Raw genomic sequence first — 22,733 nt, forward strand, 5'->3', positions numbered from 1 at the left:
TGAAAAGATGAAACAAAAGTAGCGTATAACTAGTAAGTTGCCAGCAAATGAAATTAAATTGGAGCAATGATGAGATACGTGTTTAATCTCATTAGGGAGGGCACTTTACGTTCATAAACACAGGGTATGCTTCAAGCTTAGCAGAAAAGTGAGGGGGTACGTGCTCCCTAGCAACCCCCCCCCCCCACCCCCTTCGCCACTGGTCCTCTCTACTGGACTAAACCACAGAACAGATGTGACTACAAGCATCAAATCATAAAATCATCAAAAACCCAATTCTAAGCTCTGTAAATTGTACATTTGTAATCCTCAAGAAAAGTTTGAATTACACAGATTTACTGAAATCTTTCTTTCCTTCCTTGTATTGACATGCTGTATGTTGTTGAAAGCTTTATTCTTTCTTTGCAGGATCAAATACAAGGAAAGGTCATGTCTGGAATATAATGATTATATATCATGATGATAGGAGGAAGCAAACGAAATTTAAAATGGCGTTTCACATATTTACTGGAATCTTTCTTTCCTTCCTTGAATTGACAAAATGTATGTTGTTGAAAGCTTTCTTTCTTGCAGGATCAAATTCAAGGAAAGGTTATGTCTGGAATAGAATGATTATATAACATGATGATAGGAGAAAGCAAACGAAATTTAATATGGAGTTTCACATATTTATTGGAATCTTTCTTTCCTTCCTTGTTTTGACAAAATGTATGTTTGTTGAAAGCTTTCTTTTTTGCAGGATCAAATTTAAGGAAAGGTCATGTCTGGAATAGAATGATTATATAACATGATGATAGGAGAAAGCAAACGAAATTTATTATGGAGTTTCACATATTTATTGGAATCTTTCTTTCCTTCCTTGAATTGACAAAATGTATGTTGTTGAAAGCTTTCTTTTTTGCAGGATCAAATTTAAGGAAAGGTTATGTCTGGAATATAATGATTATATAACATGATGATAGGAGAAAGCAAACGAAATTTAATATGGAGTTTCACATATTTATTTGAATCTTTCTTTCCTTCCTTGTATTGACAAAATGTATGTTTGTTGAAAGCTTTCTTTTTTGCAGGATCAAATTCAAGGAAAGGTTATGTCTGGAAAATAATGATTATATAACATGATGATAGGAGAAAGCAAACGAAATTTAATATGGCGTTTCACATATTTACTGGAATCTTTCTTTCCAAGAATGGTTCCAATTCCAAGAAATTATAAAACAAGGGGCATTTTTTAGTAGAAGCTGGGATCCAGTTGATTTTGGGTATTTCGACCATACTGATTACGAATTTAGTGGATCCCAAGCAAAATTCGCCCATTAAAGGGCTTAATTTGCATGTCAAAATTGCTTGCATTGAGCAATTTCTGTTTGCTTGCATTGAGCAATTTCTGTTTGCTTGCATTGAGCGATTTTGCCCAAGGGCCTGGATTTAGCTCGACTGCTTGCAGTTAACAAGGTCATAAGGCTTCTACGAAATTGGTGAATGCATTGCAATGTGTTGTATTTCTGGGAGCTCTGATGCAATCTGGCCTTTGATCACTCATTTGACATCGATGCATAAAACAATGCTGCTTTTTGGCTTTTTTGGAGGGGGGCTAATGAATGAACAAAATCTATAGCATTGAAGGACTGTCGTTTTTCAATTAACCCCGGAGGATTGTTAGTTTTCTGGTTATATAACAATTTCTGCGAATACTTTGGCACAACTCATTCCTTCTCACGTTCCTTGCAATTTCCTTGATACATGTGACTAGTTTCCAATCCCCTCGCATTGACACATAAATATCCCCCGTCCTTACAGTTAAAGTTAAAATGACAGAGCACGAGCATTGAGCTAAATCACCATTGCGCATGCTCTTTGATATAACTCAGGGGGAATCACACACAAAAGATTGCTTGACCCCCCGGAAAGATCAGGCTTTAAATACGAGTGCCGGTTGCAACGCCGTTGTTCGGTTCGGTGAACGGTTTCATGCAGGAAAGTCACACTCCTAAAGGGGCAAGAATCAGTGGTTGAAGAAACAGGGCAAGTTTGCAAAAATGAAATTTTTAACCGCGTTTTTCTTTTTAGTTGCAATCGGCTCTGCCTTCATTGACGCTACACCAGTTCGAAGCAGGCTGTTGGAAATGCTGAAAGAACCTGTCCCACTCGAACTAGAGTTCTGCAAATCACTCGGCTACAGCTTGACATCCCGGGTCAATTTCATGAAACAAACGAACCAGTCAGCCGTTGCACAAGACTACCTCTACAAAGCGCTTAAAATCATGCATGCAACCGGTTGCTCAGATTTCACTAAGCCATACACATGTGCTACGTATGCGCCAGCATTGTCAAAGCGCTACGGGGCCCTACCCCCCTGTCGCTCCTTGTGCACCCGAACAGAGGAGCAATGCGGAAACTTCAATGCTGCAATGGCCAAGCTTTTGTCTAAAGGTAGATGTTTCTTTTTAATGATCTTAAAATTCATCGATAGTGCAGCTCAAATTGAGATTACTCTGTTTCATATTATTATTGTTTCACATTTGTATCGTATTATATTTGCTACGAAGACGGGGATAAGTTCAATTTGGAGGATAATGACATCAGTGTTTCTGCCAAAAAAGGTCTTTGACCTGCCCTAGGATAATGGTGGCATGGTCACCTGAATGGGCATACCTGTGCAGACAAAAAGAGACAAAAGGTAGATGTCCCACCTCCCCGAGTTAACCCCAGGGCATAATGCGAAGCAATCGATTGCAGGCACGCCGGAGCCGTAATGTTGGAAAAACTACCGTTAAAGTACTCGATTTGTTAATACCCATCCTCCCCCGCCTTAGTACGTGCTCGAGCGTCTATGAATTGTCACATTCGAAATTGAACACGCCATGAACTTAGGTGACTTATGGTTTGCTACTTTAAAGGCTTTTGCACAACCGGCATGCTATTCGACTTTATTTTAAAAACCGGCTAAATATCATACTGCATGCCAAATATCATACTGCATGCCTAATATCATACTGCGTGCCTAATATCATACTGCGTGCCAAATGTCATACTGCATGCCAAATATCATACCGCATGAAAATACAAAACACAGTTAATTTCTCCTCGCGTAAGAAAACTACCGCTAACCATGCCGGCTGCGCACGAGCCTTTAGTGATAGTACATTGGAATGCTTCGCCGTAAAAGAGAAATTTTGTGTTTACAGGTGAATGTAAGATGACGAAGAAAGGCGGAGATTATCGTGGCACAGTCAGCAAGACATCGTCTGGGAAATCATGCCAAGCTTGGGCTGCTCGAACCCCACATAGACACACAAAAACTGCTGAAAGCCACCCCAACGACGATTTGACTGGAAACTATTGCCGAAACCCTGATGGCGAGCCAAATGGACCTTGGTGCTACACTACAACCAGCAAGAGATGGGAATATTGCGATGTGCCAACCTGCAAAGGTACGGATGTACAAATAACTCTTTCTACTAAATATGATTTTAGCTTGAGGGGCCAAAAAGGAACCTTTTTGTTCCATAGAGTGCCAGGGATTGTCACATATTGTCACAATGAACCCTTTGGGTGAAATATGAGTTTTTAAATTGAGGGGCCAAAAAAGGACCCTTTTGTTCCATAGAGTGCCACGGATTGTCACATATTGTCACAATGAACCTTTTGGGTGAAATATGAGTTTTCAACTTGAGGGGCCAAAAAAGGACCCTTTTGTTCCATAGAGTGCCACGGATTGTCACATGTTGTCGTTCACACCTCTGTGTAACTGTAAACTATCACGATTAGAAATTATCCATTACGAATGCAGTGGCAATTTTACATTTCCCCACGTCCCATTGTTAAAGAGATTTTTGTCCCCTGTCAGTCTTTAGCTCCTTCTTTTGCACGAAGTACCAATACATCGAGATTTTGGAACTGTAAGAAATTACCTATTCGACCCCGAATTATCTAGGTGACTCTTCTTCCCACACAACTCTAGGAATTCGATCCTAAATGAACCGAAAGCAGCCTAGTAGCGGCATTAGAAGCACTTAAAGAACGCCAAATCAAATTCGTATACCGCAATCTAATTCACGGTATTACGTCGGATAAAGACCAAAAGTAAGCAGAAAAATTATATCCAGGAGTGGATCGAAAGTCACGTGAGAGGAAGAAAGACGCGTTTGATTGGTTCTTGTGACGCATATGCTTTCGATCCAAACCTGTAACTTGCTGGCTTAGTTTCGGCTTTTATCCGGCATTTATCCTCAAAGTGTCAACGTACCAATAATTTATTGAATAATAATAGATATTAAACAGTGTGAGTAAATGTAATTTAGAATACATGCCAAAAGTTCTGACTTGCTTGCACAAACTAGAAATTTTAGGAGGGACTCCCCAAAAAGCTGGTAAACTAACGAGGGGAGAACACCCCTTTGGTCGGGAATACATTTTATCAAATGCAGAATTAGACCTTGCCTTTCATATTATTCTTTGGAGCATAACATTTAATATCCAACATTGCCTAGCTAGCGAAACACTTCAAGGTCACAATTACAAAAAAATGTCGATTTCTTTTCAGTTCAATTCTACTGCGATTATTACCCAGAAGCCAGTGCGACACAAGGCTGCGTCGACTATAAATACAACGAAAGTTCTGGAAACATGGAACAAGTTGTTAAAGGAAACCCCGTTGCCCCGTTGGACGATTGGAAAATCCCAAAGTACTAGAAACTTACTCCTCAGTTCAATTTTTTGTCATATTTTAAGATAAAGCATTTAAAACATGATCTATCTTTAATGATTTGAATTAAACACAAAAGAATTTATTTTACTGGCTATAATTTATTCTTTAACGAGCACCTGAATTGTTCTATTTTCTTCGTGTTTCTTAGCAAACAGAATTTATCAGACATATCGTATGTAATATTTCAATCTGCAAAATTTATCATAAATTGTCTTCAAATTGATTATTATTATTATTTTGTCCCGTCTTCTTGTGAAAGCTGAGAAACAATAAAGTTTTCATAAAAATCGATTAACATCGAGGGAATCTGGGCCACAAATTATGAGCATAAATATTTCTGACGTAAATTATCAAATTCTTGCAAAATTTCAGACAAAAATCCCGGACAAAATTTTGGATAAATTTCGTCAAAATTTTAAGACAAGTATTAAACAAAGTTTTAAAAAATATATTCCACAAGTTTTCGACCAATTTTTGATCAACCTCTTTCAGACAAATTTAGAAGAAAATTAAAATAATATAACTATTTGTTCATTGCATGTATACAATTAACTGGACTCTTATTTATTGGAAGTAAAAGTTTTTGCCAAAATTAATAAATTTGGGATCAAGAACAAAATAAGATCAAGGGAAGAGATCGTGGGAAATTTCGAATAAATCAGAGATATCATAGGGGGGGGGGGGGGGGGCTACCAGGTATTTTGGCGTGATTGCGTGATCGGCGTATTTTCGATGCGTGAATTAGTGAATAGAAATTAGCTCGTGACCTGCGAATCAGCGCATAACATACATAGACATAAACACGCGTGATTGCATGAAAGTGAGTGCTGCAAACGAATTTCCAAATGGAGTGCTTTCGTTTTTACAAGCAGAAAGCATCGGTTTCCTGTACAAGACCAGGTAAATTTCTCTATTGCATTCATTTTTTATAAGAAACTGGCTATAAGAAACGAGTACTGTACAGTCAGAAAAAAATAAGAAACTTCAGTGCTCGAAGCAAAAAAATAAAGAAACTATGAAATCGTAATAAAACTAAGTACAACGAAATTTTGTAAAATCCAAGGACATTATTGCCCTGTTGGCCTAGAACTAAAAACACGAGGGATAAAAATATACTTCCCACATCTAAATACGGCATCAGAACGGAAGCGAATCTCTTGACGTGATAAAATTGTATCCAGCCGCCGCATCACCTTTTCTCACTCCCTTTCAGGGCATTTTTTAACATATAGAGTAGTGGGGAAATTCCCCACCAGCCCCTTTCATTGCCCCACCAGTGGAATATGTTTGCCCCATCGTTTAAGTGCCCTTATGATTCGGTGACTTTTTTACTTTTTACTTTATTTGAGATATTTGTGGATGAAATCTTCATTGAACAGGTTTCAAATCTCAATTCACTTTTCCCTGGAGCTGCTGCTTCTATATGTGATTCCTTTTCTAATTCACAAAGTCTATTTTCGAAAGCCTGTTTATCTGTAAATTCTTCCTTTATCTATATGCCCTTTTCTCAAATGCCCCACCAGTGGAAAATTCTTAAAAAATGACCTGAACCCTTTCTCTCTCTACAATAGCCTCTTTAAAGGATAGCATCGGACGAAAAGTTCTTTTTAATCCCCACGATCGATATAAAATTTTCTCAATTTTGCTTACTTTCGGTCACCATCAAACGTTTATACTCTGAAAATTTTTAACAAAAAGTGCTTCAGTATGATATGTATGCGATCTTCGAATTTTGCGAATTTGCACATTTTGAGGCATTTATATTGTCCTTTTAGGACATACGGTCACAATTCAAAATTCTAAAAAGATTTTATGACTTCATCAATTTGGTATTTTATTGCCAAGCTTCAGCTGCACTGAGGCCGTTGGCAGATGGCGAGCCTCGTAAAGGGGGCCGAAAACAGCCTCGTAAGCGGCCAAAAACCGCCTCATCCACGTAAAGAATTGCATGCAGGTCGTGAAAAGATACCTTGATTTAAGCTATTGCATGTAATCGGGGACGGAGAGTATCAACATGGGTGCCAAACAAGCAACGCTATATCTTTCTGCTTTGATTTTTTTAAGTTCCTTTATCAACAGCGTAGTTTGCTTGCAATGTCGTGTTGGAGTCACGGAAGCCCTTTTAGTTGATTACGTGGATTCGCAGAATTGCACCGCAGGGGCATCCAATAACACTGCTTGCTTTTATGCATGCGATCCAACAGAAGATGGACTTGTAATGAATTATATTTGGGGATGCCTAGACAGAGCAAAATGCAGCATGACTAGAAATGGCTTCACAACAATGATTGAAGGAAGAGAAGGTGAATTTCTTAATTGCTTTTCAAACTTTTGCACGATAGAATTAACTAATCGTATGTTAATAATTAGAAGTGTTTCGATTTAGGACCTCAGGGGGGGGGGGGGTTAATGGGGTTCCCAGCCCCTAGAATGAGCAACAGTCTTCAATACTTACATCTTGCAATATATTTTTGAGCTTTCTTCTACGAGAAACTTCTTTTCTTTTAAAATATCAAAACCATTTGATAATGTATGAGACTGGAGGATAAAGGTAGGGCAGTGCAGCCGTTGCGCCAAATAAAAATTTACTTGAAACATAAAAAAGAGGCGTTTTCCCCGATAATCTTGAGTGTGAAAGACATCGTGTAAATGGCCACGCATGCCCATTAGGCGTGAAAAGTAAACCGTGTCCTATAACCTTTCACCTATGACACAAGTTTTATTTGGCCCATGACCTGTGACCCATGTTCTGTGACCAGAACAGTTGCCTGGTCGCATCAAGCGTCATAACAGCCTTGTTTCTACACGCCAACAACGTGTTAAGCTCTGCCTGTATGGCAAAAAGCGCTTTATGACAAACCAGTAAACGGTAACTTTAATTTCTTCAGTAGCGTTAACTCCAACATTGTGACTTGTGACCTGCCGTTCTTAGGCAGCGGTGCTACAGGCATCTATCTATACATCAAAGAATCACAACCGGTATTTATTCAATCCGACAAAATTCGGTTCCAATTCTTTTTATTGATAATTTTTGTTTGAACAGCTACGCGGGAAAATCACTGCCGCATTTGTTTTAATTAAAAGATGCCTTGACAGGTGGTTTTATTTGCTTGATTTGATTGAATATAAACTGAATTTGAAACCGCTTTCTTAACTTCTAATGGTGTGAAATAATAACTTGAATTAACGGCAATTAATGACGATGATCAGTAATTATGAATAACAGATCATTGATGATTTTGAATGGTTATTATTATCATGATTTTTATTTTCATTAATATTGTACATTTGGTGAAGTTCACCGTAATCTGATATTCCAAGTATTAGCGTACTTCCTAAAATGCAACTTCTGCTCTAAAGATTCTTTCAATGTTTTGAACGTCTTACATTTCCAGTAATTTTGTTTTTTCCTTCATCCCTGTCAAACGTGGCGTTCTTCAAGGGGATTGTCTAAGCCCTCTCCTGTTCAATCTTTGCTTTTATACATTCATTCAGTCCTTAAAATCCGAAGAATACAAGCAGTTAGGTTTTTCTCCCGTGAATGAACATAGGAAAATGTTCAACTCTGTTTATTGGTGCCATTTTGCAAATGATGCAGCAGTTGATACTACAAACGAAAGGGAAAACCAATGCTTTTTAATTGCTTCACCAGATGCGCCAATAGGCACATTTGATAATCCGAGTGGACAAATGTTCAACCTTTTGGATAAAAAAGTTTCCATCCAAATCTTTGCATTCCAAACCCAATCTTTTGATTAACAGGAATCGTGTCACTTCTGTAGAAAATGGCCAGATATTCAAATTGGTCACGTAGAAATCCGGGATGACATTCAGACGTAGAAATTGGCCAGACCTAGGCCGGAACTTTGATTTTGAAATGCCAAACCGGGAACATGAAACTGACCTACTTTATGTCTCTTGTCTTGTCTGAAACTTGTCTCTCATCCTTCCTTAAACAGGTTGACTCTTTTGATACACACCTTGACAACAAGATACTGCTTTATCAACGATTCACCCTTTCAAAAATTATTATACAAACTTATAATTTTTATAGGCAGCTGGAAAAATTTGTCACGGAGGTTAAAGTCAAAAGTCTTACTCCTTTTAAATCAGACATTCGCTATGTCAGACTTCTCGTTGCAAGCACACTTCGTGATAATTATTTAAAGGTGATTAGACAACCAAACGAAAGATGAATGGTTTTTCTTATCTATGGCAGTATATCTCCGGTTCCATTCTCAACAGAATGAATATGGGGACACAAGAGGCCTTCCTGGGCTTCTTTCTATTGACTCTGTTCTCGACAAACCGAGTTGCGTATGCCAGTTTATTTATCAACGAATCTAGGCATGCCTAATCTTCTTATCACTTAATCAACCTTTTGTCATATCAATCTTCTCCTATAACCTATAAAATTATCACACTTTATCTGTCCTCCATCTTTTTGAACCCCTCCCCCCTCTCCTTTCCCTTGTCAGGGCGTTGCCACAAGGGCTCCATGTAAGGCCACATTGGCCTTCCCCTAAAATAACCGATTAAATAAAATTTTCGTTGACTACTTTATTGATATAATATATACTCTGTTTATTTTTTAGGAAAATGTTGTTTTACCGAAAACTGCAACGCACATCACGGCAACTGCTCCTTTAGCAACATGGCATTCAGCAAAAAGCCTGTTTCTCTCCCATACATTCTTGGTATACCCTTGGCAGTGTTCCACTTTATCACAAACAATTAAGTACAAATGTATACCGTTATGGTGTCATTAACCTTAGGATGAATTGAATATACAATTGTCATAATATATTTTGACGGGTTAAAGCTCATACAACGTATACAAAGATTAAAAATTTATCAGAATCTCTTTTGAAACTAAGAAAGGTTGATGCACCCATACCATATTCAAAAATTCACTTTTACCTTTTTGAAAGGGCACCGTTTAATCTATCATATTCAGAACAATGTGAGAAACGACCCAGTCTATTTTATAGATATTGCAGCACGACTTACGTTGACTTTTATCATAAGTGGGTGCCCTAAATATAACACCCAATTAAAGTATGTATTAAGCATCTTAAAGTTTTTAAATAGTAAACATAAGTTAACCGCATTGGTTTGCTGGCTTCTCGACATAACGTCAAAACTAATTTCGTATAACACGAGAGTGGTATAATGATTGATCAATATAGACAATTTTCAAATGTTTTTTCATTCGGAAAATGATTTCTAAACCAAATCTTGCAATACCATCAATATATTTCTAGTCTCGGTACAAACAACATAAAAATATTGCTTTAAAATACACCAGCGGCATGTGATCACAAAAATTTGAGCACAATAGGGGACAGCAACTTTCTACAGTCAACTTTCTGATTCACCCAAGAAACAGACATAAACATTCATCAAACAGATATTCAACCTTTGTAAACTTTCGATGTACTTTCGCTATAACTTAATTCGACCCTGGGTACCAGAGACGCAAAATACTTTGTGAATGAAAATTGAAAGAACAGGTGACAATTTTCAGACTAGGAACCCCTAGATGGCAATAAACTTCTCGATTTCACTATGAAATTTTTTCAAGGGGGGGGGGGGGGCACACCCCACATTCCACCAATAGCAACGGGCTTGCCTAAAGACCCCTTTCATTGCCTTTCATTTTCATTTCAAAAATCTTTACACACGAATTCCCTATCAGCTATAATACAAATAAAATAAACTACTTCTATTACAATTACTTCTTTAATATATATAAATAAAGGTGTTGCTGTTCTACCTAGGGATCGTGTTTTGTTTAGGGAATTTATTAACTTTGTAGGAATCCTTTCAAGTTTCTGTTAAAAATGGAAATTGTGGGGCTCATTCTGATGTTTCTTGGAATCTCATTCCATGTTTTGGTGCCTGTTTGCCTGTTGACAATTTTCAACTTGACAATTTTCGTGTTCCAACTTTCTGTATGGATTGTAGCCCCCTGAGAAGAGATGATTAAAGACAAGTGGCCTTAGGTTTTCTCGCCATGCTGAAGACTTTCATTTAAATTTCAGTTTAATCATGGCAGGAATCTAAATTCACCCCACCCCGTAACCTTCACAGCCGTCACATCCCACATCTAAGAGCATTAAAAAGTCTTGCCTAAAAAGATTAGACTATTAAGAAAGAAGAGGCGATTATTCAGGGGCAAAGCCAACAAAATTTGCAGAAGGGTATCAGGCGACGCCCCTGTGATTTTCAAGAAACGAGTAAGAGGTCAGGAAAGAAGAGGCAAGAGAAATGGGGTAACTTAAAGTGGGTAACGAAGATGAGACAACAATGAAGAGGGCAAGAGAAAGGAGTCAAGTAGGTTAAAAGAGCTGGCGAAGGAAATAGCCAAAATATTAGCTTTAACATCCATTCAAACAAAACAATGAAATCTTCATAGAATTGAAACCAAACTTAAAACAAGGATTAAAATGAATCTAAAATACATGTTGTGATAAAGTATGGATGCCGGAAATAACAAATCGAAAATTGCATCAAAAAACTCTGGAAACTAATGACTTCTATCTAGCAATTGATTGACAATTGAATTCTAAGTAAACGATACGTAGAGGTGTAGAGGAGTTATATGGGAACATTTTAGGGGGGGGGGGGCGGTTGGTGCTGGCCTTTGCAGCTAGTAGTGATAAGCGGGGCAACACTTAGGGGGTTTATCGGGGGGGGGGGGGGTCAGGGAGAAGCACTATATCATTTGGAAGAAAGAGGATAATGCTGGGGGCTTCCAAGGTAACATTGGGGGTAGACAAGATATTGTAAAGGGCGGACATTGCTGACTTCAAATTGTCATTTATTTCGATCATAAGAAACAAAAATCTTACTGCCTCCTAAACACTGAAACCCGTTGCACTCGTAAGCTCGGTATTATTTTGGGACTCTGTTTACAAGAGGTTTATTTGCAAAGAAGAAAGAAATTAACAATGGCAGGAAGAGTTATGGGAAGGTTCTAGGTGATAATTAGAGCTCAAACAAGAGCATTTAACAGTGTTCACAGGTGACTCGAGATTGGGCGCGGTAGGGCGTGGTAGTGACGTCACATTGTGCGTGAAGTAACATGTTCAATAAATTATTACAAGGAAATTGTAAAAAATTCTAAAACTAGCCCGTTAAAGAATAATTAGCTAGTTACTGAAACAGAGAACTAAAATCGTACACCTCAAAGTAAAACATTCTAAAACTTGACAATGTCATTCACACCATTTTGTCCACAATTATGCATAAAATACAATCCCAAGCATAAATTACATGGCATAAATTAATTGACATAAATTACGTGGCATAAATTACTATCCAAGCATAAATTAGCAAGGCTTTCGCTAAGTATTTCTCTTCAAAATATTATAGACGAAAGTTTCACCCACATCAATAAAGCTTTTCTGTTCCAAGAAAAAGATTGATTTCCTGGAATCCAAGAACCGGATATAAGTTCGAAATTCTAGAGAAAGCTTTGCAAATCAACGTGAAACTTGAAAACATTCATCAAAACATTAATTCTAAACTACATTTAGTCAATTTTCAGATCGAGGTCTCTTTACCTTGTAAACTTCCTGACCCACCAAAACGAGACTGGCTGGTTTTCAGTCCTCCAAACTGTGGCATGCTAGCACTCAAATTACCAATTCTCTGAGGACTGGAGCTGAGAGTGCTTGCATCAACCGGCGTGACATTATCCATTGATGACGAGACAGTCTTTGGACTCTGATTCTTGTCCATTGACTCGTCAATAACACGAATTTGATATTTCGGCGTCCTGCTTGTTATTGTAACTTTGGGCGAAGATGTTCTAGCGACGGGGGTTGCGTCAATATCCGGAATCAAACTCTCATCATCAGATCCAACAGGTGTGGTGATGACGTCATAATCAATAATCGAGTCACCTCTGCTTGGGAATTCAAACTCGCTGTTATTTGTTGGTGTGTCAGGAGCACTTTTGTAACTCATTGTATCAGTGTCTGTGTCAGCAATAGTCAGTTCTGATCTCGCACTGAAATAGGACATCGAGTCTTCGTCATCAGAGAGGATGATGGGATTCTCTTTTGCCATCTCCATGCTATCCAGGAATCTGTATGGCTTGCCATCCTTCGATTTTGTGCTTGACTCAAGTTCTGTTGACTGCAAATTCGATTTGACTGCCTCTTTCAATGGTAAATCCTCTGAAATTGTCTCAAGTTGGGTACTGCCCTCCAATGATCTTTCCATCCAACGGGTGACCTCGTCATTAACTGCCCTTTGCGAATTTGAATCTAGTGAGGCAATCTCAAGGTCAACACCACTGTCCTTTGAATCTTGACCTTCCACCTGCAAATTGTCTTCTTCTGATTGGCTTCCTTGAATCAAATCTTTGTTTTCTGCATCATCTTTTGTCGTCTTTGCAAAAGTGGCATCTGAAGAGCTTAACACTTTTGAACCCTGACCTGATTCTCCTGACCTTTGACCTTCACTTTCCTTGACCTTAGTCTCTGAACCAACAACATTTACAGCATTAGCCAAATTTGGTAACACAACAGCTTGTTTCATTGGCCTGTCATCGTGGCCATGTGACTTTTTGTACTCTGTTTCAACCTCACCCTGAGTTTTCTCCTGACCCAAATCATGACTGCCCTCCTCCCCAACAGGGATCTCGACTCCATATTTATCAACAACATGTATGACGGTGTCTTCAGTAGAGACACTAGAGAGTGACGTAAGTGAATTGCGGTTCAAATGATTGTCACCCCCGTCTGTAAACAACTCAACTGTGTCTTCATTATATGTAGAAATTTCACTATCAGGGGGGAATTCTGTGCTCAATGCACTTTCATCCAACACAACATTGTCATAAGAAATATCCTCAGTTATGATACTAGAATTCTTTACCTTATCAGCTCCGATACTACTCACACCACTCAATACTTCGGTCACTTCCGGTAAGAACTTTGTCGCTGACGTCACATCCGGTGAGTTATTGTTCGAGTTCTCGCTGATGACTCCCTCAGTTATTGCTGTAAGCTGCGATCCCTGGCTGGCTGGTTAGAACAAAGGATTAAATGGATAACTTTATTTGACGCGGTTACTGGTTAGTAATATAGAAAGTAACACAGGTTTACAATGGTTATCCATGTTAAGGTTGGGAATAAACAGGGGGGTTAATAAGCAGTGAGTCGACTCTATTGGAAGCGTAAGTATTGCTGAAAGTGATTGAAATGATTGAAAGTAACACGAGTGACTTTTGGCCTTTCTATGTTAGGTTAGGAATAGACGGGGGTAAATAAGCAGCGGGTGCGATAGTATTGTTGAAAGTAACTGGAAGGTCATCTTGAAACTCGAAATTTTAGTCCAACGTTTTCGTCGATGCAACAGTGGGTTTGAATAAGGTACGTGGGCTCTTTACAAAACAGGAAACGATTTAAACTATTTAACGCCCACCTTAGAGTAGTCAAGAGTAGACAATAAGGAGGAGGGGAGGGGAGACAATAAGAACAGCGCGCCTAGCTGTGATGGGCTTGGCGAATTTCCACTAAAAACTATTCACCGCCATGCTCTTCATTCAATTCATTTCTTTCTTCAATTGATTGTTGCAAAGTTGCAATGTTTAATTTAAGAGGAAGCCCGAAGGCCTTTAGCAAAACCGTAAGCAGGAAAGGGGTGTTTTCTCTTCGATAAGTTTATCTACCGAGAGAGCTCACTCTTAAGGAATTCTCCTTCATGACAAAATCCTATTCAATTGTTATTTATTAAATATTAAATATAATTATACTTTTGAATTTTTTTAACTTCTTTTGAAAGTTTTTGAATTTCGTTTCATTTTTTTTTAATTTTTTGAATTTCGTTTCGTTTTTTTTTAATTTTTTTTAATTTTTTTTTTTCAATTTTGATAAAAATTTTTGAAGGTTTATGAATTTATTTGGAGTTTTTTGATTTTTTTTTAAATTTTTTAAATCTTTTTTAATATCTTTGAATTTTTCTATTTTTTGAATTTTTTTGAAGTTTTTTTATTTTTTTTTTAAATTTTTTGAATATTTTATTTTTTTTAATAACAAACACGAATTACAAAATTCATTGAATATGTAATAACTCTTTTACCAAGATACTGTATGTTCTGGAAATTTAAAATAAGAAACTGAGCTGAGGTGAATTGGGGGGAGAGGCTAAGAAAGGTGGGAGATGGATTCAAGTTTGTTTAAAAGGTGGGTTATAGGAGAGTAGCTTGCCAAAAGGATGCTTTAGGAGAAAAGTATGAGATTAACGGGGAAATTCTGTAATCTGATGTATCCACGATTTTCAAAAGGGGTTTGAGGTACCAACCATAGCTGTGCCAGTATGAACCAGTATGTGCCAGTATTTGCCATTATTCAGAAATTTTTTTTACTGCAAATTCAAATGTTGAGAGTAAAATTTATTTTTAAAAGTAAATTTGTTTGCACCTTGAGGAGAATCGCTCTTCACAGCAAAACCTTCTTTGATCAGTTGCTCACCAATGTTGACATCCTTGAAAATGAAAAATAAAGTTGATAAGAATACATTAAAATGTGAACAGTTTTTTGGCGGTACAGCTGGGTATTTCGATCCACAACTTGGAAAAACTCAAACGATCTTTCTGGACAACGGCTATCCAGAAGATGTCATTTTAACTTATACGAAAAATCGCCATTGTGTAGACAGAAAAATTTCGTTTTTTGTTTCTCTCTTGGACTCCAGTGGTAATTTTCTTTAGGCTCGCGGCACTGATTGGTCAACTATACCGGTCTTGTGCTTGCATTTTTCTCATTGGCCTATTTTGATCCACAACTGGGTATATATTTTTCATCGTGTTCTTCCGGAACCTTATTCTGACGTTTTATGCCTTGAGGAGTGTCAGACGAAAAAGCTTTTAGCCAATATGTTATAAAATGTTTGCTTATTTTAAAGCCATTTATAAAAATATATAACAGTGATCATATTGTGGTATGTATCTCTTAGTTTCAACTTAGAACCGTCCTGTTCTATACACCAAATAGTTTAATACAATAATTTAACAAACCAGTTAATAATAATTTTCATAAGCAACGCAGTCATGTGCTCGCATTTTCTTATTGGCCTATTTCGATCCACAACTTGGTATATATATTTCCTAGCGTAGAGTTTTCGGTCTATGTTCTGACGTTTCATACTCAGAAGAGTGTCAGACGAAAAGCTTTAGTTTACTAAATGTTTGCTTTTTTCAAAGCCACTTTCAAGTTTTGTAACACCAAAAGATTGTAAGCAAATATTGTGTACACATTTCTAATTTTTTAAGCTGAAGACTTAATTGTCAATACTGATGCACGTTGAAGACCTTGAGTCATGTATATCTCAAGACTTAATCAAAGGCAAAAATAAGGAGCATTTCAACTAGAATAGGCCGAATTTTTGAAATATCAGGTCTATCAAAGATAGAAAACTAACACGTCCCAAATGATGAGACAAGTTTAAAACAAATTTACTTATAAGAAAGTCTTCAAATTGATTAAAAAGATTAATGTTCATGTTTATGCACTTGAACATCCCTTCCTTGAATATTGTCCTAAACTCTCGAAAAATCACAAAATAAATAATTGCATTAAAGCAAAAAGTCGTAAATTTTTCCAACCTCGGCGAGATTTGTATCCACCAACTCCAAGCATGGCAATCGACCCCCGTCTGTCCCATCTGCGCCAACCACGCGACCCATCAGCTGTGTCCATTTTGCGCAGTAACTGAGATCTTCAAATCTATCGATCGATTCCTCAGTCCATTTACCATCTAAAACATACCGGGATGTATGTTATCAAACCGGGAAACATCAAATAAACCGGGATACAATTTTTTACGAAACCGGTATAAAAATTTAAGGCTTAGATGTAGTTTATCGAACAGGGAATAATAAAAAACCCGGGAAACATGTTTTAGAGCAGCCTTTAAAGCAAGATTTTTAGAAAACCAGGTCTTAGTAATAATTCTTAAAAGCTGGAATAATTTTATCACATAATCCGGGTTGATTTATTAAAAACCAGGCTCGTTGGATGTATTTTTCAAAACTGGTATGCAATTTATCAAACCGGAAAATTTTAAATGAAACCGGAAAGCTTTCTGAAATAACAGGTTGTGCGTAATGAAATAAGGAAGCATGAAACCAACCCAGAGGCAACTGGCAAAATATGACTACTTTCTTTTGCTTAAACAGGGTACGTAGGGAACAGAAAAGATAGGATAGCATAGATAGGATAGAACAGAGGAGATAGGGTAGGGTAGTATAAATCTCATCAAAACATAGAGAAGTATAAAGCTCATCAAAACATGGGGTATTTCCAGAGAAGACTAGAAAAAAGAACAACGATTTAGAGACAGTTAGTTCTGGCAAAAGTTACTAAAGATTGATCGGGATGGTTTAACATCTAAGTCTTATACAAATAATATTCTTAAAATATTTGGAAAATAAGTGGTAAAATTCTGTAGAATGGTTTGCAAACGAAAAAGTATTTAGAACTACCAGCTTACCTTTGGGTTCTACATTAGCCAAAAGACATTCAATAGCTTGGGCCTCAAGTTCGAGGTGTTCAGGCCTGCAAAAAAGTGTTTAAGAAATGAAGTAGGCTGTTTATTCTCGGCGTATTGCGGTGTTTCATATTTGCTACATTTTTATCGACTTTTCGCTGCAAGAAATCCTTGAAGCCCGTCAAGCAGCCTGCTACAGTGGCCTTTTCTTCATTCACACAAAGAAAGTTAAATGGGTACTTTGGCAAATACTTACTTTGGCCTTTTTAGATCACCAAACGCCACCTCCCCAGTGTCTCCATAATCAATGTAATACAGAGTGGCACGTTTTGCTTGCTCATCAACTTCTACAACAGTCGCCCTGTACCAAAGGTTGTCGTACTCAAAAGGGGCACAGACCATATCTCCAACGCACACTTTATCCAAACACCTTTGACCTTCGGAGGTATTTCGATTCCAAAAGAAATCTGTGATTTCCTTGGTGAGGTCGTCCAGTTTAGAACTTTCTTTTGTCACAAGTTGGATATAAAAATGACCAGGGACATCGAATGCTGACACAAACAGTGGGAAAAAGCCTTCAGTTTTTGGCAGTTGGATGGTTGAAAGTTTAGGCCTAAAGGCTGGAGATGGTGACCTTCCCCTTTTGCCTGAAAATATAAACAGAATTATTATATTAAGTTTTATCTATGATCATGACAACAAACCAAGACTCAGATTTTGGGATAGTTGGAGGGTCATGGTAGAAGATGGTACCTGATGATGATTATATTAAATGCTTTACTTAAAAAACTTAATACTTATATCTATGTTTCATTAAATGTTTACATGTTTTTAAACATTTTGGGGAGGGGGGATTTAGGAATCAGTGCCAACTGGGAACTTATGATATTGAGCAGCCATAATTATACCACAAAGATTGCTCACCCTGTGTTCCTAAACAAAACTTTGCAATTGTGAAAAAAATTCCAGATATCTCTTTTGTCATTTTAAGACGTAGCAATACACCCTAAAGATAAAGAATGTTCACAAGTAAGCAAGGTAAGATGTATTTTGACTTATACTTAAATATGAATCGATAAACAACCAATTTTGCAAGGGCTAAATAGCCCACGCACCCAAACAACAAGGGGTCTTTTTGCCCCCTTCCTTTTTTCTTTCAGAGAGGTCTGCTCACAGCCCACATTCTATTAGGAAGCATGCGCACAGGAAAGCCAAGAAAGGGAGGTTTCGCATGATAGAGAAAGTAAAACAGTTATGAAAGGGAAAACACATATCGTATTCCCTCTAAAGAAATCCGCGGCGTTTATCACAAACTCTAGATTTTGGATGCAGCATTCAATAAAGGGTGCTGTTTATCACAGGGCAGCGTTCAATACAAAATGAAAAGTTTTTCAAATGAAAAATGCGATGAAAAAAGAAAAAATAGACTTTAGACAATGTTTTTTTCCCAAAACACGTAATAAAGGTTGTGTGAACAATTTTTGAAAGTTTACAAAAGATATTTTCACATTATCGAAATGTCATGGAATGTCAATACCCTTGCCTCCGTCAGAGGCCTTGTCTCTATGACATAAAAACTTTCATAGGTTTCGAATAGTGGTATGTTTTCTAATGAACACCGCTTTTCAAGGGCGGTGTTTATCAGAGGGCAGTGTTTTTTTACAAATGGTTGGCTGAGGGTGCGGCGCTCAATAGAGGGGGGAGTTTATCAGAGGGCGGCATTCATTAGAGGAAATGCGGTATATAAATGATGGAGTTATTTAGAGATAAAAACTCTTGATTGTTAACAGAAGAGTAAATTATCAATCTAATTTTTCTTCCAATTTTTCATCAAGGCTTAGCATGTTGTCCTTTTTTGGAAAATTGAGCCTTGGGGAATCTATACAAAAATTTGCATGTAGTACATCCTGTGCGGAATTAATCAATAACTTAACTTAATCACCCAAGTTACCAACCTGTCACATATTCTTGCCCTCTAGTCCTCCTCGAAACCTTATCTTCCTCTACTTTTTCTTCAATCAGCCCTTTGGCATATTCAATTTGCTGAGATGTTCCAGTAACCATGATCTTCTGTGTTCCATTAGCTGAACTATCCTCTGTTCTTGGAATAACTATTCTGGCTCCTGGATAAAAAAGAAAAATGTCACAAAATGTATTGCTTACCCTGACAAACAGATGCAAACATTCAAGGCTCAGTTAGCTTCAGTTCAGTCTTAGTCAGTTAAGTTCATATAGTTAAAATCCCACTACATACAATTTATACAGAACATACTAACAAATAACTAAACTGCAAGAAAAAGACAATATTACAGAAAATTTATACAATACAAATACTGAACAACAGGATAAATTTCATGGCAAGAATTACTTAAAGGAGGAGCTCTCTCAATAGGTAAAATAATCGAGTAGAGTCTAGCCTCAATAAGATTTTAGTCTTGTCTCAATAAATTTTTGTGGCCTGGTCTTCCTAAATTTGTGATCTAGTCTAAACAGACTTGGCTGTTATGGGCTATTAAAGTTATATTCTCCAAAAAATAGTATGATAGATATATATAGTATTTTTAAGCTTCTTAATGAACTTTTTCTAAGAAGATTTATTATCTTAGCAAACTGATAATAGATGACTCTTTAACAAGTCTAGTGAAGCTACTCTGTTGTATAGGATACTTGTTCTGACCCTGATGCATAGAGAGATGGGTCTGGCCTAGTTTCTTTTCTTGTTGCCTTTTGGCTGTTTGATGTTGCCACTAAATAGCATTGGCAAAGTGCACACCACAATCAAACAGAAGCATCATTATTTTTGCAAATAAAGGAAAGGCCACGGCATCAGGCTGCTTGGCCAATGGAATGCTTAGAGCAAAAGTTGATAAAAATTTAGAACACCACAATGCACAGAGAACAAACAACAATTAACAGAGACAAATTAATAGTAGCTTAAGTAAAGTTAAGTTTCCTACCTGATGCTCTAGAGAGCTCTCTTATAGTCTGACCCATTCTTCCAATTATCCTTCCAACAGCAGCTTGCGGAACTGAAACTTCTTCACTCACAATTGGGGGTGTTTCGGCAATGATCTTCTTGATTCTTGCTTCTGCATTGTGGACTTTCTCCCTTTCACCTCTTATTTCCAAAATTCTGTCCTTCTTCTCACCTTGGTTACTTTCTTCAGGTTCTCTTTCAAAGTCAAGTCTAAAATTATTTAAAGAAAATCATCAGCAATAACTTCAAGACAATATAGAACTATATTGTCTTGGAACAATCATAGAAGCTGTCCTTGGAACAATTGTGATGATTAAACAGTCTTTCATGTTTATACCTAAGAGAATATCAAGATTAAGACCGAAGCTGAGGTTGAAAGATTGCATAAAAAGAGCCTAGAAGGTTGAACTTCGTTAGGTTTTTAGACTAAAAAAAGGTGGCCCTTTTTGCAAATCCAACTGGACACTTTGAATAAGAAGAGGCATCAGTGCGAAGGTCTGGGGACTAAAGGGAGAGTCAAAATTTGAGAATTTGGAAAGAATTGTTAGCTTAATACTTGAGTCACTTTTGATATTATTTTAAAACATGAAAAAATTTTAGCCCTATTAAAACATAAAACATGTTTATGCAAATATTCTTCAATTCTGCTTATTCCTTACACTCTAGATTTCATTCCTTATACCGTAAATCCTCGAATCGCCCCCCCCCCCCCTCGAAAAAGCCCTCCTCTCGAATAAGCCCCCACTATAAAACTACAAACTGTCAATAAGTCCCCCTTGATATAAGCCCCCACTGATAACCTATATTCTCGAATTGGACCCCTCACTTTGACGGTTTTTGCCATCTGAGGTTGTACTTTTGGTAGTAATTGATTAAATGCTCATAAAGAAATTCCTACTAAAATAAACAAGGTCTTTTAATAATGTCTTTTTATTAATTTTATAATTTTATAAATTTTATTAATTTTAATTTTTCAATAATTTTATAAGCCCCCCCCCCCTCGTATAAGCTCCCCTCTTGAATAAGCCCCCATCCAAAAATATAAGAAATAAATAAGCCCCTAGGGGGCTATTTCGAGGATTTACGGTATATATAAAAGTTGAGATACCTGCTACAATCGCCTTTCCTTCATTTACAGAAAAAAACATTTTGCGGTTAAAATCAGGTTTATTTGTAAACAAATCACAAATTGCACTATCTTGTGAGATTTTGTTTGACAAAACAGAACACTATCTATCTTTATAAAATTATAATACAATTTTTAAGAGTCAGTACCAAAGTTCTCTAAAGTTAGATTAGAGGCCGATAATGTGGGTGCGGCTTTGCAGCCGTAACCTAACAAAACAAAAGGATAATTACCTATTTATCATCAGGTCTCTAAATGCAATTTAGAACGCAAACATATTAACACATCCCTTATGAAATAATCAAAACAAATTCCGTAGAGGAAACAGAACATTCACATTTTTTTCGGACATAAGTTTATGAAAATAGGATTAGATCGCGGATCGCAATGCAAGAGAGGGCTTGAAAAGCCTACTTAGGCCGGTTTTTCACAAATCTGGATTTCGGCCTAATATAAATTATTTCGATACACACCTGGCCCCTGTTTCCTTTTTCAACTGCCTGATATTCTCACCACCTTTGCCAATTATCGAGCCAACACAATAATGGGGGACATTCAACTGTAAAACCGTATCTGAAGCGCTCGCTGTGTTTTCACCAGCAGTAAGGTCGGGGAACTCTCTAAGTTCTTGACCGCCATCATCATCAAAGTCTTCCGCATTCCGCCTTCTGTTCAGCAGAATCAGTAGGCCAACAGCACTGACACCTGCAATAGCTGCTAAAATTAACAGTTTTTGCTGGTTATTCATGGCTTTATTCCAATTTAATTAGTCCAGTAATTGAACAGTCAGGTCAAAGCGCCCTAACTTCCATCAGCCATTTCGTGTTAGGCAACGTGCAACAAATGTCATCTGACTCGAGGCTACTGTGCTGCGAGCCTCCTCCACATATTTGTTGTTTCCATAAAACATATGAACTTTTAAATGTAGAAAATTGTATCGAATAAGTACAACATTAGACAAGTTAAAATAGATATTAAAAGGTTAACGATTAACAAAAACTTCACTATAAACACCTGAATCCCTTAAACCTTCCTGTATCAGCTGACATTTGCCTTCATTTTGAAAAAATTAAGCACAAAGACAGATGCTTTTAAAAAGCAATTTAAATTGCTTGTTGCTAGTGATAAAGTTTCAAATCAGGTTACTTTTGAAAACAAATGACTCTGAAAAATTTTAATATCGCATTTTTCTGTATGAAATGTTCTTTTTGAAATAGTGACAGGAAGATAAGTACAAACGAAATGCACGCTTCTAAATTCCTGTCCCTGGTCCAAATTATTCGAAAATCATATTGTTCTTTGGGAGCTTGCCCCTCCCCCACCCCTTTACAAAATTTAAGAGAATCCTTTGTTAAATATGAATTATACCTCTTGCTAACATTGCCCCAAGTAATGGTGTTTTTTCAAGAATTATT

The 22,733-nt window shown here is 37.2% G+C and overlaps 3 protein-coding genes across 3 annotated transcripts; 2 read left to right on the plus strand and 1 right to left on the minus strand.

The window, feature by feature from the left end:
• The first annotated feature begins 1,938 nt into the window (after positions 1–1,938).
• On the plus strand, positions 1,939–4,832 carry LOC135690445 (hepatocyte growth factor). Its single transcript, XM_065208008.2, has 3 exons — positions 1,939–2,433; positions 3,189–3,434; positions 4,547–4,832. Exons 1-3 carry the CDS (start codon positions 2,040–2,042, stop codon positions 4,693–4,695), a joined length of 789 nt encoding a protein of 262 aa, XP_065064080.2. The 5' UTR covers positions 1,939–2,039; the 3' UTR covers positions 4,696–4,832.
• A 246-nt stretch (positions 4,833–5,078) lies between these two features.
• Positions 5,079–10,189, plus strand: LOC148960647 (uncharacterized). Its single transcript, XM_089112398.1, has 2 exons — positions 5,079–7,014; positions 9,307–10,189. The coding sequence occupies exons 1-2, from the start codon at positions 6,726–6,728 to the stop codon at positions 9,447–9,449; spliced, it is 432 nt and encodes a 143-aa protein (XP_088968524.1). The 5' UTR covers positions 5,079–6,725; the 3' UTR covers positions 9,450–10,189.
• Positions 10,190–11,085: 896 nt separating this feature from the next.
• LOC135690443 (uncharacterized) lies at positions 11,086–22,165 on the minus strand. The gene is made up of 8 exons (XM_065208005.2): positions 21,792–22,165; positions 20,173–20,402; positions 19,171–19,338; positions 17,472–17,862; positions 17,219–17,283; positions 16,332–16,483; positions 15,148–15,211; positions 11,086–13,749 (listed from the first exon to the last, which is right to left on the minus strand). Exons 1-8 carry the CDS (start codon positions 22,064–22,066, stop codon positions 12,260–12,262), a joined length of 2,835 nt encoding a protein of 944 aa, XP_065064077.2. The 5' UTR covers positions 22,067–22,165; the 3' UTR covers positions 11,086–12,259.
• Between the last annotated feature and the right edge of the window lie 568 nt (positions 22,166–22,733).

This window comes from Rhopilema esculentum, chromosome 1 (genome assembly GCF_057945365.1).
Source record: "Rhopilema esculentum isolate cy_ngs chromosome 1, ASM5794536v1, whole genome shotgun sequence".
In the NCBI taxonomy this organism is placed as follows: domain Eukaryota; kingdom Metazoa; phylum Cnidaria; class Scyphozoa; order Rhizostomeae; family Rhizostomatidae; genus Rhopilema; species Rhopilema esculentum.

What these genes read in the sequence shown, in the direction of transcription:
- LOC135690445 (XM_065208008.2), top strand. Translation starts at nt 2,040, where the DNA reads ATGAAATTTTTAACCGCGTTTTTCTTTTTAGTTGCAATCGGCTCTGCC. An exon ending in GGCCAAGCTTTTGTCTAAAG is followed by an intron (nt 2,434 to 3,188) that starts GTAGATGTTTCT and finishes TTGTGTTTACAG; the next exon opens with GTGAATGTAAGATGACGAAG. An exon ending in CGATGTGCCAACCTGCAAAG is followed by an intron (nt 3,435 to 4,546) that starts GTACGGATGTAC and finishes ATTTCTTTTCAG; the next exon opens with TTCAATTCTACTGCGATTAT.
- LOC148960647 (XM_089112398.1), top strand. Translation starts at nt 6,726, where the DNA reads ATGGGTGCCAAACAAGCAACGCTATATCTTTCTGCTTTGATTTTTTTA. An exon ending in AATGATTGAAGGAAGAGAAG is followed by an intron (nt 7,015 to 9,306) that starts GTGAATTTCTTA and finishes TTTATTTTTTAG; the next exon opens with GAAAATGTTGTTTTACCGAA.
- LOC135690443 (XM_065208005.2), bottom strand. Translation starts at nt 22,066, where the DNA reads ATGAATAACCAGCAAAAACTGTTAATTTTAGCAGCTATTGCAGGTGTC. An exon ending in AGAGCTCTCTAGAGCATCAG is followed by an intron (nt 19,339 to 20,172) that starts GTAGGAAACTTA and finishes TTTTTTATCCAG; the next exon opens with GAGCCAGAATAGTTATTCCA. An exon ending in GGTGATCTAAAAAGGCCAAA is followed by an intron (nt 17,284 to 17,471) that starts GTAAGTATTTGC and finishes ACTTTTTTGCAG; the next exon opens with GCCTGAACACCTCGAACTTG.